The sequence below is a fragment of the Rhinatrema bivittatum genome, chromosome 18 (genome assembly GCF_901001135.1).
Source record: "Rhinatrema bivittatum chromosome 18, aRhiBiv1.1, whole genome shotgun sequence".
NCBI classification, from domain to species: domain Eukaryota; kingdom Metazoa; phylum Chordata; class Amphibia; order Gymnophiona; family Rhinatrematidae; genus Rhinatrema; species Rhinatrema bivittatum.
In genome coordinates, this window is record NC_042632.1 from 7,419,362 (window position 1) to 7,436,424 (window position 17,063).

A 17,063-nucleotide genomic window follows, 5' to 3' on the forward strand; every position below is an offset into this window, starting at 1 on the left:
CTCACACGGAAAGGTGTTGAGGTAGTGTGATTGGGTTTGAATAGGGACCAACATTTGTTAATCAAGGGAGCAGTGAGTCACTCAGGCTGACTAACTGAAGTTAGACTGTTTGTATTTCCCAACCCTCCCACCCCTCGCCCACCCACCCCTAGCTCATCCCTTAATTTATAGGCAAAAACTTTATTGAGAATTCGATCAAACCCCGGTAGGCCACTACCAGACACATAGTGAATTCACTAATACATTTAAAGGAAGTTAGACACATTCCTACTCCCATAGCAACCTAAAACTTAACTAGGAACTGATCAAAATTGAGATGAAGGCAGCAGTCCAGCAGCAAGAGGGGGGCTTCCCAGTCTTTTGCATCGAGTGTCACATGTATGATTTTTTACCCACCGGTGAGAAGTTGTACATGTGCATGCGATGCAAAGAGCTCCTGGCTCTCAGAGAACGAGTCCGATCTCTGGAGGCTAGAGTGGCAGACCTGGAGGAGCTGAGGCAGACAGAGAGGTATATAGATGAGACCTTCAGGGACATAGTAGTCAAGTCCCAACTTCAGACTGGCAGCCCTGGTGCTGCCTTGGAGGAAGAAGGTCTCATAATGGGAGAGCACCAACCAGGTGTAGCAGGAAAGGATCCTGTAGCAAGGACCTGCTCTCTAGGTGATGCATTGTCCTTTCGCACTGAGGATATCTCCTCAAGGCCTACTGCCCAGGAGGGGAAGGGTTAGGTTGGCCGTCATAGATGGTGATTCGATTATTAGGAATGTAGATAGCTGGGTGGCTGGTGGGCGTGAGGATCGCCTGGTAACATGCCTACCTGGTGCGAAGGTGGCGGACTTCACGCGTCACCTAGATAGGATTTTAGACAGTGCTGGGGAGGAGCCGGCTGTTGTGGTACACGTGGGCACCAACGACATAGGAAAATGTGGGAGGGAGGTTCTGGAAGCCAAATTTAGGCTCTTAGGTAGAAAGATTAAATCCAGAACCTCCAGGGTAGCATTCTCTGAAATGCTCCCTGTTCCACGCGCAGGTCACCAGAGGCAGGCAGAGCTCCGGAGTCTCAATGCATGGATGAGACGATGGTGCAAGGAAGAGGGATTCAGTTTTGTTAGGAACTGGGGAACCTTTTGGGGGGAGTCTCTTCCGAAGGGATGGGCTCCACCTTAACCAGGGTGGAACTAGACTGCTGGCGCTAACCTTTAAAAAGGTGATAGAGCAGCTTTTAAACTAGAACAAAGGGGAAAGCCGACAGTCGCTCCGCAGCGCATGGTTCGGAGAGAGGTATCTTTAAAGGATACTAATGATGCATTAGAATTGGGGCATCCCGACAGTGAGGTTCCAATAATTAGAAAAGTAGTCCAAGTGCCTGTAACTAAAAACTCACCTGAGCTAAAAAATTCTAACTTATCCCTATCAATTAAAAAGCAGAATAAAAATACAAACAAAAAACAAACTTTGAAATGTTTGTATGCTAATGCCAGAAGTCTAAGAAGTAAGATGGGAGAATTAGAATGTATAGGAATAAATGATAACATAGACTTAATTGGCATCTCAGAGACATGGTGTAAAGAGGATAACCAATGGGACAGTGCTATACCGGGGTACAAATTATATCGCAATGACAGAGAGGAGCAGTCGGGAGGAGGTGTGGCGCTTTATGTCCGGGATGGCATAGAGTCCAACAGGATAAACATCCTGCATGAGACTAAATAAAAAATTGAATCTTTATGGGTAGAAATCCCTTGTGTGTCAGGGAAGACTACAGTGATAGGGGTATACTACCGTCCACCTGGTCAAGATGGTGAGATGGACAGTGAAATGCTAAGAGAAATTAGGGAAGCTAACCAAATTGGTAGTGCAGTAATAATGGGAGACTTCAATTACCCCAATATAGACTGGATAAATGTATCATCGGGTCACACTAGAGAGATAACGTTCCTGGATGGAATAAATGATAGCTTTATGGAGCAATTGGTTCAGGAACCGACGAGAGAGGGAGCAATTTTAGATCTAATTCTCAGTGGAGCACAGGACTTGGTGAGAGAGGTAACGGTGGTGGGGCCGCTTGGCAATAGTGATCATAATATGATCAAATTTGATTTAATGACTGGAAGAGGAACAGTGTGCAAATCCAAGGCTCTCGTGCTAAACTTTCAAAAGGGAAACTTTGATAAAATGAGAAAAATTGTTAGAAAAAAACTGAAAGGAGCAGCTACAAAAGTAAAAAATGTCCAAGAGGCGTGGTCATTGTTAAAAAATACCATTCTAGAAGCACAGTCCAGATGTATTCCACACATTAAGAAAGGTGGAAAGAAGGCAAAACGATTACCGGCATGGTTAAAAGGGGAGGTGAAAGAAGCTATTTTAGCCAAAAGATCTTCATTCAAAAATTGGAAGAAGGATCCAACAGAAGAAAATAGGATAAAGCATAAACATTGGCAAGTTAAATGTAAGACATTGATAAGACAGGCTAAGAGAGAATTTGAAAAGAAGTTGGCTGTAGAGGCAAAAACTCACAGTAAAAACTTTTTAAAATATATCCGAAGCAGAAAGCCTGTGAGGGAGTCAGTTGGACCGTGAGATGATCGAGGGGTTAAAGGGGCACTTAGAGAAGATAAGGCCATCGCGGAAAGATTAAATGATTTCTTTGCTTCGGTGTTTACTGAAGAGGATGTTGGGGAGGTACCCGTAATGGAGAAGGTTTTCATGGGTAATGATTCAGATGGACTGAATAAAATCACGGTGAATCTAGAAGATGTGGTAGGCCTGATTGACAAACTGAAGAGTAGTAAATCACCTGGACCGGATGGTATACACCCCAGAGTTCTGAAGGAACTAAAAAATGAAATTTCAGACCTATTAGTAAAAATTTGTAACTTATCATTAAAATCATCCATTGTACCTGAAGACTGGAGGATAGCAAATGTAACCCCAATATTTAAAAAGGGCTCCAGGGGCGATCCGGGAAACTACAGACCAGTTAGCCTGACTTCAGTGCCAGGAAAAATAGTGGAAAGTGTTCTAAACATCAAAATCACAGAACATATAGAAAGACATGGTTTAATGGAACAAAGTCAGCATGGCTTTACCCAGGGCAAGTCTTGCCTCACAAATCTGCTTCACTTTTTTGAAGGAGTTAATAAACATGTGGACAAAGGTGAACCAGTAGATATAGTATACTTGGATTTTCAGAAGGCGTTTGACAAAGTTCCTCATGAGAGGCTTCTAGGAAAAGTAAAAAGTCATGGGATAGGTGGCGATGTCCTTTCGTGGATTGCAAACTGGCTAAAAGACAGGAAACAGAGAGTAGGATTGAATGGGCAATTTTCTCAGTGGAAGGGAGTGGACAGTGGAGTGCCTCAGGGATCTGTATTGGGACCCTTACTGTTCAATATATTTATAAATGATCTGGAAAGAAATACGACGAGTGAGATAATCAAATTTGCAGATGACACAAAATTGTTCAGAGTAGTTAAATCACAAGCAGATTGTGATAAATTGCAGGAAGACCTTGTGAGACTGGAAAATTGGGCATCCAAATGGCAGATGAAATTTAATGTGGATAAGTGCAAGGTGATGCATATAGGGAAAAATAACCCATGCTATAATTACACAATGTTGGGTTCCATATTAGGTGCTACAACCCAAGAAAGAGATCTAGGTGTCATAGTGGATAACACATTGAAATCGTCGGTGCAGTGTGCTGCGGCAGTCAAAAAAGCAAACAGAATGTTGGGAATTATTAGAAAAGGAATGATGAATAAAACGGAAAATGTCATAATGCCTCTGTATCGCTCCATGGTGAGACCGCACCTTGAAAACTGTGTACAATTCTGGTCGCCGCATCTCAAAAAAGATATAATTGCGATGGAGAAGGTACAGAGAAGGGCTACCAAAATGATAAGGGGAATGGAACAACTCCCCTATGAGGAAAGACTAAAGAGGTTAGGACTTTTCAGCTTGGAGAAGAGACGACTGAGGGGGGATATGATAGAGGTGTTTAAAATCATGAGAGTTCTAGAACGGGTAGATGTGAATCGGTTATTTACTCTTTCGGATAGTAGAAAGACTAGGGGGCACTCCATGAAGTTAGCATGGGGCACATTTAAAACTAATCGGAGAAAGTTCTTTTTTACTCAACGCACAATTAAACTCTGGAATTTGTTGCCAGAGAATGTGGTTCGTGCAGTTAGTATAGCTTAAAAAAGGATTGGATAAGTTCTTGGAGGAGAAGTCCATTACCTGCTATTAAGTTCACTTAGAGAATAGCCACTGCCATTAGCAATGGTTACATGGAATAGACTTAGTTTTTGGGTACTTGCCAGGTTCTTATGGCCTGGATTGGCCACTGTTGGAAACAGGATGCTGGGCTTGATGGACCCTTGGTCTGACCCAGTATGGCATTTTCTTATGTTCTTATGTTCTTAATCGATGCCCTGGTTCAGCCATAGCCTCCAGGGACTCTGCTATACGCCTTTCCTCCGTGGCCTCTGCTGGGAGCCATCATCCACAAGATTCGGAAACACAGGGGCCTAGTTCTTCTAGTGGCACCAGACTGGCCAAGAAGACCCTGGTACGCGGACATGAGAAGACTACTGGCAGGGGAGCCTCTTCCCCTGCCTCCTCTCCGGGACCTCCTACGTCAAGGTCCCATCCTTCACGAGGATCCAGCTCAATTCTCTCTTACGGTCTGGCCATTGAGAGGGCTAGACTGAAGAAAAGAGGTTACTCGTAGCCCGTGATAGATACACTCCTCCGAGCTCGCAAGTTTTCCACATCCCTCACCTACGTAAGGATCTGGAGAGTATTCGAAGCATGGTGCGACACTCATGGCACCAATCCACATGCGACCACAATTCCTATTGTGTTGGATTTCCTGCAAGGTGGACTTCAGAAGGGTCTCTCCCTCAGCTCCATCAAGGTTCAGGTGGCTGCGCTGTCTTGCTACAGTCCCAAGAGGGATGGCAAGACCATTGCCAAGCACCCAGATGTTTCTCGTTTCCTGACAGGAGTCATGCATATTCGTCCGCCACTGAAGTGGCCTGTGCCCTTATGGAACCTCAACCTTGTTTTGGATTTCCTCGCAGGATCCATCTTCAGACCCCTTCGGGGCCTGTCTCTCCGTTCTCTAACCTTGAAAATGGTGTTCTTGCTGGCGGTGTGCTCAGCACGCCGCATCTCAGAGCTACAAGCACTATCCTTCCGTGATCCCTTTTTGAGAGTCACTCCTGAGGCTATCCATCTTCGGACGGTTCCCTCCTTTCTACCTAAAGTGGTTTCACAGTTTCATCTTAACCAAACCATATCCTTGCCTACCACGGCGGGTTTGCAGAAATCTGAAGAAGGGTGTTTATTACGCCATCTCGACATTGGCAGATTGCTGCCCAGATATCTGGAAATGACACAAGAAGTTCGACGGACGGACCATCTGTTCGTCCTGCATAGCGGGAAACGACAAGGGGAAGCGGCCTCTCGGCCCACCATCGCCCGCTGGATTAAAGAAGTTATCAGAGCAGCTTATGTAGAGGCTGGGAAGTCTCCGCCTCTACAGGTCAAGGCTCATTCTACCAGAGCACAAGCGACATCTTGGGCAGAATCCAGGATGCTGTCGCCTGCAGAAATATGTAAAGCGGCGACATGGTCCTCCCTCCATACCTTCTCCAGGTTTTACCGTCTGGATGTCCAGGCCAGGGAGGACTCAGCATTTGCAAGGGCGGTACTACATGGTAGTATACTATGAGACACCATATTTATATTGAACTTTTGTATATAATTATTCTCCTCTATCTCTTTCTATTTCTTACATTCCAGTTCATTAGCCCTTGTTAATTGTAACTGCTTCTCTTCATCACGTTATTTATGTTTTTTGGTTGTATTATCCGCACCCCTGTTTTCTGTAAACCGACATGATGTGAACGAGTTCATGAATGCCGGTATAAAAAAACCTTAAATTAAATAAATAAATAAATAAATAAATAAATGGTCCTCAGACAGCCTCCCGCCCAGGCTGGGAGTAAAGCTTTTGTACATCCCATTTGTTCTGAGTCCATCTGGCTACACGCCAGGAAATGTTGAGATTACTACCTGATAATCTCCTTTTCCTTAGTGTAGACAGATGGACTCAGCATCCCGCCCAGCTGCCTGCGTACATGGGTTTCACCGATTCAAGGTAAGCCATGTCATCTGTTTCCATAAGAGCGTACACTCTACCAGGTGTCAACGCCTTCCGGTTGGGAATGCTGGCGGTCTCCAGCTACTATCAATCGGTCAGGGGAATCCTGTTTCACTTTTCACTGAGCGTCAGTACACACATCCATAACAGCTTTTGCAAGGAAGATTACTAAGTTGCTACGCTTCCTGTGGGGATATATACCCCGTGCTGACGTCAGATCCGTCTCCAACTGCTAGCACGCGGATACTGTCCCATTTGTTCTGAGTCCATCTGTCTACACTAAGGAAAAGGAGATTATCAGGTAGTAATCTCAACATTCACATTTACCTGTTCTTTGGTTTTTTTCTTCAGGCATTAATTTCCCAGCTCAGTCCATGTAGGTGCTTACTCACAATCATGAGTTCTATACAGGAGATTTAAAAGGGCAATTGGAAATATTGGAGAAAGATATCAAGGATGTAAAAGCTGTGAATACCACTTTTTCTAACAAAATTCCAATTACACCGGCAGCTAGAACAGTTGGAGAACTACCCTGGACGTTTAAACATTAAGTTTCTCAACTTTACTAAGAATCCTGGTTCCCTATGTAGAGATTCTTAAATAGGTATTTCTCTCTGAAGTTCTCAATATTCTAACAGTCTTCGCCCCTGTGAATAAGATATTTTTTTTCTTAGCAGGGAAAATGTGGGCAGCCAGAGAAAAGAACATGCATGTGGTCATATTACTTTAGCAATCTGGATTTGACTGCTGTATTGGAAAACGCCATACTAGAAGATAGACACAGAGCAACAACTGAAAGAGGTGGGGAGGACAAAAACAGTAAATGAATTAAAAAAGGCATGTGGATCCCTAAAGGCTAGAGATTGGAAATGAAGACAAGGATGCATGAGGTAACCTGCATAGAGCAGTAGTTACTTTCCTTAACAGAAAACATGAGGATTACTACCATTAATCAATTATCTTTCATACTTTTTGATTCAACTGCAACATTGCTCTCTGTTTCACAGGGGAAAGAGGAAATTTGGTTCAGATGTCATCCAACTGACTTTTATGGTCCGGAATACTGATTTGCAGACATTAGGTAAAAAAGTGCAGGACTGCTTCTATGGCTAAGTCCAAAAGCAAAGCATGTTCAAGCAGCACTGTCGGAATTATCCAGAAGGCTGCTTATCCTGAAAAAGTGTTGCTAGTGGTGATTTTGTTATGATTTTGACGGTTACTTGGTTTTGATTTTAAATATTGCTACCCTTAGCATAAGACTTCGGAGTAACCTGCATGGAGTGGCAGTTAATACCATAAGAAATTTGCTGGGCAGACTAGATGGACGATTTGGTTTTTTTCTGCCATCATTGCTATAGTATGTTCTGTGTGTGTACTTTTGAAAGGTTTAAACTTCTGGGTCAGAGAATCTGGATTTTCCCAGAAAAACTTATGTTTTTCTTAAGTGGGATCTGTATAGGAAGACTTATGAGGAGAGGCTGAAGGATCTGACTATGGTATACCCTGAAAGAGAAGAGGTACAAGGGGTATATGATATAGATCTTCAGATGCCTAAAAGGATTTAACAATGCACAAATTCTGAACCTTTTTCATTGGAAAGTTAACAGAACTAGGGGTCATGAAATGAAACTCCAGGGGGAAGACTCATAATCAACATAAGGAAATATTTTTTAAGGAGAGGTTAGTGGATGCATGGAATGCCCTTCTAGAACAGGTGGTGAGGACAAAAACAGTAAACAACTTCAAAAGGGCATTGGATAAACACTGTGGATCCCTAAAGGCTTGAGAAGGATGATGAAGAAAAGGTTTCATGGGGGTAACCTGCATGGAATGGCAGTTAGTACCCTTAACCAGAAGGCATAGATGAGTACTACCCAGTTGACCCTGATGTTTTAGGCACAACTACAGCATTGCTCTCCACTTGGATGTTGGGATGGTAAAAAAATAAGGGTATTGGATTCACAAGCAGATAGTGATAAATTGCAGGAAGACCTTGTGAGACTGGAAAATTGGGCATCCAAATGGCAGATGAAATTTAATGTGGATAATGCAAGGTGATGCATATAGGGAAAAATAACCCATGCTATAATTACACAATGTTGGGTTCCATATTAGGTGCTTCAACCCAAGAAAGAGATCTAGGTGTCATAGTGGATAACACATTGAAATCATCAGTTCAGTGTGCTGCGGCAGTCAAAAAAGCAAACAGAATGTTGGGAATTATTAGAAAGGGAATGGTGAATAAAACAGAAAATGTCATGCCTCTGTATCGCTCCATGGTGAGACCGCACCTTGAATACTGTGTACAATTCTGGTCGCCGCATCTCAAAAAAGATATAATTGCGATGGAGAAGGGACAGAGAAGGGCTACCAAAATGATAAGGGGAATGGAACAGCTCCCCTATGAGGAAAGACTAAAGAGGTTAGGACTTTTCAGCTTGGAGAAGAGACGGCTGAGGGGGGGATATGATAGAGATGTTTAAAATCATGAGAGGTCTAGAACGGGTAGTTGTGAATCGGTTATTTACTCTTTCGGATAGTAGAAAGACTAGGGGGCACTCCATGAAGTTAGCATGGGGCACATTTAAAACTAATCGGAGAAAGTTCTTTTTTACTCAACGCACAATTAAACTCTGGAATTTGTTGCCAGAGGATGTGGTTAGTACAGTTAATATAGCTGTGTTTAAAAAAGGATTGGATAAGTTCTTGGAGAAGTCCATTACCTGCTATTAAGTTCACTTAAAGAATAGCCACTGCCATTAGCAATGGTAACATGGAATAGACTTAGTTTTTGGGTAATTGCCAGGTTCTTATGGCCTGGATTGGCCACTGTTGGAAACAGGATGCTGGGCTTGATGGACCCTTGGTCTGACCCCTTATGGCATTTTCTTATGTTCTTATGTTCTTATTCTGAATGCAGTAAACTGACTTTTATGGTTTGAGGTACTAATTTGCTGACATTGGGGATAATGCTTCTACGGTCAGTCCAAAAGCAAAGAACATTAAAACAGCATTGTCTGAATTATCAGGAAGGATACTCACCATGTAAAAATGTTGCAATAATTTTGTTATGGGTTTCATAGTTGCTTAGTCTTGCTTGTAAGTAAACTATTCTTAATATATAGCATGGGGGTAACCTGCACGGAGCAGCATTACTTCCCTTGACGGACACTTGGGGATAACTTGCATAAAGCAGCAGTTGCTACCATGGGAAGCTTGCTAGGCAGACTGGATGGATGATTTGATCTTTTTCTGCTGACAATACTTCGTTACTATGTTACAAACTAGACCTATTTAGTTAGAGGGAATATAATTATGATCTTGGCATGATATTACCAGCCTTGGTGTCTGCCTTGGTCATTTCCTTAAATATTTTTTTCTCCCTTGTTATGAGTTCTAATGGAAGGAGGATAGATAATTGTATCAATGTCCTTTTGATATTTCCTGCATGGTTTATGCTATATTATCTCTCATCTTATGTTTCTTTCAGTAGGATATTCTTTCTAATTGTATAGAGCAGGGGTCAGGAACCTTTTTGGCTGAGAGAGCCATAAACGCCACATATTTTAAAATGTAATTCCATGAGAGCCATACAATATGTTTAAAACTAAATACAAGTAAATGTGTGCATTTTATGTAAGATCACACTTTTAAAGTACAATAAGTCTCTGAAAATATTACACCAGGCCTTAAGACACCAATACATCTCCTATTAGGAAAACGGACCAAGTCAGGCTGCTATAGAGTCCTACACAGAAACTACACGCCAGCAGAAAACCTCACCTGAATCACGTGCTGTCCCTCACCTAACATAGAATAAAGAGACCAAAACGCATAACAAGAAGCATGCAGAAAAAACTGAATTGGAAACTGCAACAAGCCAGAGTCTCTGTATGCAGTGTAACAAAGGAAAAAAGAAACATCACACATCCTTATAAAACAAATCAAGAAATATAAAATCATCAGCAGTAAAACTGTACTAACAAAAAGAACATATTTCGAAACAGCTGATGAGTGGAATATCCAATAATTAAAAACTCATATAAAACATTTCCAGATACCAACAAAATATTTCAAAATAGCAGACACAAAGACCCAGTAATGAAAAATAATAAGGATACAAAATTTTTTTTGCTCTGCATACCTGGGAACGTTTGATATCCAGGTGTCCTGAGATTGTTCTGAATTAGCAGGAGGTGGGGTGGTTTGCTTGGAACTTTCTCCTCTCTCAGTCACATACCAGCGCTCTCTCTCACACTGGCTCTCAATGACACACCTATACACACATGCTCTCAGTCACTCACATATACAAATGTTTTTTCTCTCTCACTTATATAGGCTCTTAATTACACATTTACACACATGCTGTCTATCTTTTCACGCTTACACACACACAGGCTTTCAATCACATAAATACATGCTGTCTTTTTCTCTCACACACAGACTCTCATTCACATGCTTACAAACATGTCCTCTCTTTCTCTCATTTACACACAGGCTCTCAATCACATACTCACATGCTCCCTCACCTAAATCAGCTCTCAATCACACACAGACACACATGGTCTCTCTCTCTCATTTAAACACAGGCTCTCAATCACATACTCACATGCTCCCTCACCTAAATCAGCTCTCAATCACACAGACACACATGGTCTCTCTCTCTCATTTAAACACAGGCTCTCAATCACATACTCACATGCTCCATCACCTAAACCAGCTGTCAATCAGACACAGACACACATGATCTCTCTCTTACTTATACACACAGGCTCTTAATCATACATACACATGATCTCTCTCACACACAAAGGATCTCAATCATACACACATACTCTTTCAAACAAACAGGTTTTCAATTACAAACTTACACATACAGGTTCCCAATGGTAAACTTACATTCATGCTCTCTCTCTCACAGGCAGGATCTCAATCACAGACATACTCTCTTTCACATATACAGGCTCTCAATCATTCACATACATGCAATCTCTCACTCACACACACAGGATCTCAAACACACATGCTTGCTCGCTCATTCACTCTCTCTCTCCCCCTTCCCCCCCCCCCCGGGAACTCGCGGCAGCAGCAGCCACCTCCCAACGCTAACCTCCTTCATTTTCAGCCCTCGAGGAGGCGAAGGCGGAGTCCCATCGGCCGCGGTTGAAGATTTTCATTTTCCTCCGAGCCGCGCTGCAGTCTTCTTCCCGCGCAGGCACCCGATGCTCTCCACTTCCTCTTCCGGGCCGCGGGAAGAAGAGAGCACCGGCGTGCTCTCTTCTTCCCGCGGCCCGGAAGAGGAAGTGGAGAGCATCGGGTGCCTGCGCGGGAAGACCCGCGCAGGCACCCGATGACTCCAGCGCTGGCACCCGGCTGACACCCGATGACTCCCGCGCAGGCACCCGGATGACTCCAGTCGGCGTGCTCTCTTCTCCTCCCCCCCGCGGCCCGGAAGAGGAAGTGGTGAGCATCGGGTGCCTGCGCGGAAGAAGAGACCACGCTAGTGTGGTCTCTTCTTCCCGCGCAGGCACCCGATGCTCTCCACTTCCTCTTCCGGGCCGCGGGGGGGGGGGGGGGAGGAGAAGAGAGCACGCCGGTGCCGCTGACTCCAGCTGTCCTGCCGCGTTCCGCCCGGGCTGACAGCATTTTAAGCCCGGGCGGCGGAGGACCGGGGAGCAGCTGGGTCAGCGGGGAACCGCGAAGTATGGCGACACGTGTCTGCGAGCCAGATGCAGCCCTCAAAAGAGCCATATCTGGCTCGCGAGCCATGGGTTCCCGACCCCTGGTATAGAGGATACTCAATAAAAACTGTAATAATAATATGGCTCACCAACACGGGGATTAGTCCCTACCCTCTGGAATTCCCTGTTTCTAGATATTAGGCTTGTGCCACACCTCCCCATCTTTAGAAAGAAGCTGAAAACCTGATTTTCTGAACATTTTGAACTCTTCTGCAAGAAATGCGCGTGATAAGTAAACCATGATGTTGTCATCTACAGTATATTTGTGGGGCATTCCACTAATGACCTGTCTCCATTTGGGAAAACTGATTTAGTCCTTGTGAGGGAGTATCTTAGAAACTCCCCCAGAACACCTTAAGGGCCTGCCACAGTTATCTGTATCAGTCCTTCTTAAGTGCCAGCCCAGCTAGGGTGGATCTCTGCAGACTGGGATAAGAAACCAAGACCAGAGGGATTAGGATGGCCCCAGGAGAAAGAATGAAGGCTTTTAAAAAGCAAATATAACTGAGCTGTAAGTTGCATTGCCACATTTATTTTGTTGAACTGTATGAAACAGCATGGTGGTTTGCTTTACTTTTCACCAATAAAATATATCTAAAGATTTTTGCTTGAGTCCAGCCTTGAGTCTATTCTGATTGTTCAGTACCACATTTCCTACTCTCTGTTTCTATCTTTTATCCAGTTATCCATCCACAATAAGACACTGTCTCCCATCTCATTACTTTTTAATTTCCTGAGGAGTTTCTCATGGAAGACTCTGTCAATTGCCTTTTGAAAATCCAAAAACAGGAATACAATAATGTATTGCTTGGATCCCTGAAGAATGGTCCTTTGTGGGGGGGAGAGGGAGGGGAGGAGAAGCAGAGCTGCATTACTTCTAGCACAGATCCTGTGTTTATTTTAATTAATTGCTCGCTGACCTGTAGAGCCTTCTTAGGAAGGAAATGCAAACAAAAACAGCACTTAGGATAGAAAAGAAAACAAGCAGTTGAGCTGAGCACTGCTCATGTTTAATTCTTGTGCACCTGGGACAGGTGGGAAAGGAACAATTTGGAGTCAGTTTGTAGAGAGATTTGGAGAGGATCAGAAATTTAACTGTGTAGCTGCAGCTAGTGAAAATGAAATTTTATTTTTTTTTTTTTTTTGGGGGAAAGAGAGCAAAAGAAATAGTTTGGCAAAGGAAATTCCTTAACCTTGGCAGATGTGGGTTGCATTTTAACCTGGTAGTACAACTCTACTAGAAAAAGAGAACCTTTGAAGAGAGAGGGTAAGCAAAAGGTGAAATTTGCATGAAAGGAAATTTAGTTTATAGTTTATTGCAGAGATATGTGAAAATAGTAATCTGCTGTAGATAAGTTTGAGTGAAGAAAAGCTTGAATGGACTGTTTAATTGTGGATTAAATCCAAGGATTTGTTCAGTCAGGGGCTGTTATCAAACCAGAAGATGAAACCACTGACTAGTTCAAGCAGTGAAGATGAATATTCATTATGGATATCCTGAACTCAAGATCTATTTGTGGCCCTTTAAGACCAGATTTGTCCACCCCTGAGTTATGTAAAACATACAAAGATATAGCTAAGAAAATGTTTAAATTCATAACAACTTCATGAAAGGTAAGTGGTATATAATCAATAAGCATGCTGAAATAATGTATTTACCAGTATATGTGAACTCCCCAGGTCTAAATGCAAAAAAGATGAGCAATAAAGTATTTTGAAAAATTATATTCAGAATCCTGGCTTAATGTTTGACAAGTAGTTTGTGTAGAATAGTGGGAGTTATTGCTAAAAATATATAGGACTATAAATATTACTGATGAATAGAAATAGTCCTGACTACTCAATTTTTCTGCTTACAGAAGTGAATGTTTGGTGCATGTGCCATTGGCTATGGCACTGTGCTGAAGCTGGGTGGAAGCTCCTGGTTGCATTGTTATTGGAAGGAACCCCTTCATTGTTTATAGTGGGAGCACGGTACCATGTCTGAACCCAGCAGTCAGCTAGACACCAGTAATAAACCTGATCACCTGGAGAACAGCTCAGCAGATGACCTTCCACCCCCAATCCATTCTGAAAGGAGAAATAAAAGTGGTATAATTAGTGAACCCTTAAACAAAAGCCTGAAGAAGTCCCGTCCGCTATCGCACTATTCAACTTTTGGCAGCTCCAGCTCAATAAGTGAACACTTGGATAGAGGAATCTCCCTGGCTAATGGGGGTGACCTAACCCTGGATAAAAGTATTTCTACCTCAAAGCACAAACACATCTCTCATCTATTGAACAAATCCAGCAGGGTCACAGAGGACTCTGCAGATGGACTGAACAACCTACAATTCATGCAGTCGCCAGACATGTTTAAGGGATTGGGGTCAGAGCACATTCCTCCACCTACTGACACTGGAAGTGGTATCTCAGACATGGAAGCAGTCTCAGCTGTAGAGACCATGAACCTTGCCTCTGATTTCCCCTACCTCGGGGCTTTTCCTATTAATCCGGGACTTTTCATTATGACCCCTGCTGGGGTGTTTCTGACGGAAAGCGCACTACATATGGCTGGCTTGGCAGAATATCCAATGCAGAATGAATTGGCATCTGCCATTAACTCTGGGAAAAAGAAACGGAAACGATGTGGCATGTGCCCTCCTTGTCGGAGACGGATAAATTGTGAGCAGTGCAGCAGCTGTAGGAATCGTAAAACGGGTCACCAGATCTGCAAGTTCAGAAAATGTGAGGAACTGAAGAAGAAACCTGCTGCACTGGAGGTAAATGTTTCTAAACATCACATGCACATATGCTTTTATTTATTTATTTTTATTTAAAAATATTTATAGCTTGTTTCTTCATAGTTTGCAGAGGGCTACAAAAAGCACAGATATTTGCTTTTTTCCTTTTGATACTCTGAGGCCAGTACTGAAAGGCATTTAGCCAGATAGCATTTAGTCAGATAACTTGCAAGTTGACTTTTCAATATTGCTGGAACTTATCCAGCTAAATTTTAGTTGGTTAAATCATTTTTCAACTAAAATGTAGCTTGAAAAAGTGATGGATATTTTGGAGATGAGGTAGCTGGGAAACTTATTTGGCTAACTCTGATATTAGTAGTTAACTGAATATGATTTTTGGTTAACTCTAGCCGGCTCCAGGAGCAGGTCTAACGTTATCAAAGAACATGTTCCTGCATAATTTTAGGTTTAACTAGATATATCCAAAAGAATATTCTAAAGAATATAGCTGGTTAAGTGGTGGTGATATAAAAATAAATATATTTATAAAGGAATATATTTTGAATACTCAAATTCCTTTAAAAAAAAAAATTTAATGTAAATTTATTACACAATTGAAAAATTAAAAAACTTGTAATACATATAATGTCTTATATACAAAGCAATGGAAAATTGCACCATACTCCACACCAGTACTAAATAACTTATCTATTCCACCATACCTGACACAATCAACCTGATATAAATATGGTTAAAAAGGCAAATTAAACGTACGATTGAGGTGCTTATAAGGCAACATTTTAGAAGTATTCGCAGTATGAAAGAGCAGGTGCCCCTCATGGATCATAGGATTATTTTTATTTTATTTATTTATTTATTATTTTGTTATACCGAGTTTCATGAGTAGAATCACATCAACCCGGTTTACAATTAACAATGTGTGTAAGGTAGAGAGTAACATAGTAAACAATATTCCCAATTCAAACTTCAAATACAGAAAACAATATTATGGATGTGAGAAAGTTACAATAAAACAGGGAAAATTAACTAGGATCTGGAAAGGGGGAGAAATTGAACAAAGAAATATTTACATTTCAGTCAATTGCATCAATTAATATAATTGTATAGCAAAAATGAATATATATGATACAGTTGTGAAGGACGATAATATGGTGCTGTGTGTGAGTGGGTAGTTGGTGGATTCTTATTTCAGTCCAATTTTTTAATACAAGTTTGTGCTGATGGGTGGAGGATTTAATCAAGGCCTGGGAATGCTTTTTTGAAAAGCCAAGTTTTTAGTCTTTTCCTAAATGTTAGAGTGCATGGTTCTTGTCTCAAGTCAGGTGGGATAGAGTTCCATAGAGTTGGACCTGCTGAAGAGAAAGCTCTGAGACTGAAGGATTTATGTTGGTAGGTTTTGGCATGTGGAACCTAAAGTGATTCTTTGTAGTATTCCCTGATGGGTCTGGCGGATGTGTGTTTTTTAAAAGGGATTTGTAGGTCGAGTTGAGTGTGTTGGTGGATGGCCTTGTAGATGTTAGTGATGGATTTGTACATGATTCTGTAGTGGATCGGTAACTAATGAAGGTCTTTGAGAATAGGGGAGATGTGGTCGATTTTCCTGGAGTTTGTAAGGATTCTGGCTGCTGTGTTCTGTACCATTTGTAGAGGCTTGGTATAAGAAGCTGGGAGGCCTAGTAGTAGTGAGTTGCAATAATCTAGTTTGGAGAAGATTATTGCTTGCAAGATTGTTCTAAAGTCCTGAGCGTGGAAAAGTGGCTTTATTCTTTTCAGAATATGTAATTTGTGGAAGCAATCTTTGGTGGTTTGGTTAATGAATGGTTTGAGGTTAAGACGGGTGTCTAAGATGGCTCCTAGGTCTCTTACGTGAGCGGTTTGAAGGAGGGCTGGTGGCTTTGAATGTGTGTTGATTAAGATGTCTCATTCAGAAGAGAATTTTAAATTTGTTGTTATACATCAGATTTTTAGTCCCCGAAGGGGGGATATCTCAAGGAAACTTTGAAATGGGTATTCTTTATCCTAGGAGATTAAATCGAGAGATCGATAGGTAAGAAGAACATAAGAACATGCCATACTGGGTCAGACCAAGGGTCCATCAAGCCCAGCATCCTGTTTCCAACAGTGGCCAATCTAGGCCATAAGAACCTGGCAAGTACCCAAAAACTAAGTCTATTCCATGTTACTGTTGCTAGTAATAGCAGTGGCTATTTTCTAAGTCAACTTAATTAATAGCAGGTAATGGACTTCTCCTCCAAGAACTTATCCAATCCTTTTTTAAACACAGCTATACTAATTGCACTAACCACAGCCTCTGGCAACAAATTCCAGAGTTTAATTGTGCGTTGAGTAAAAAAGAACTTTCTCCTATTAGTTTTAAATGTGCCAAATGCTAACTTCATGGAAT

General features: G+C 42.1%; 1 protein-coding gene across 13 annotated transcripts in view; it reads left to right on the forward strand.

Annotated features, from left to right (window-relative positions):
- Window positions 1–17,063, forward strand: part of CXXC5 (CXXC finger protein 5) — a 446,772-nt gene that overhangs the window by 288,592 nt on the left and 141,117 nt on the right. For 10 of the 13 annotated variants that reach the window (XM_029583296.1, XM_029583300.1, XM_029583293.1 and 7 more), the window contains one exon: window positions 13,775–14,677. The exons of 2 other annotated variants lie outside the window; for them this stretch is intronic. In XM_029583296.1, coding sequence (XP_029439156.1) covers window positions 13,895–14,677 — 783 coding nt within the window. In that variant the 5' untranslated portion in view covers window positions 13,775–13,894. Of the gene's footprint in view, window positions 1–13,774; window positions 14,678–17,063 lie in introns of those variants that run through there. One more of the 13 variants, XR_003853340.1, reaches the window with a different exon arrangement.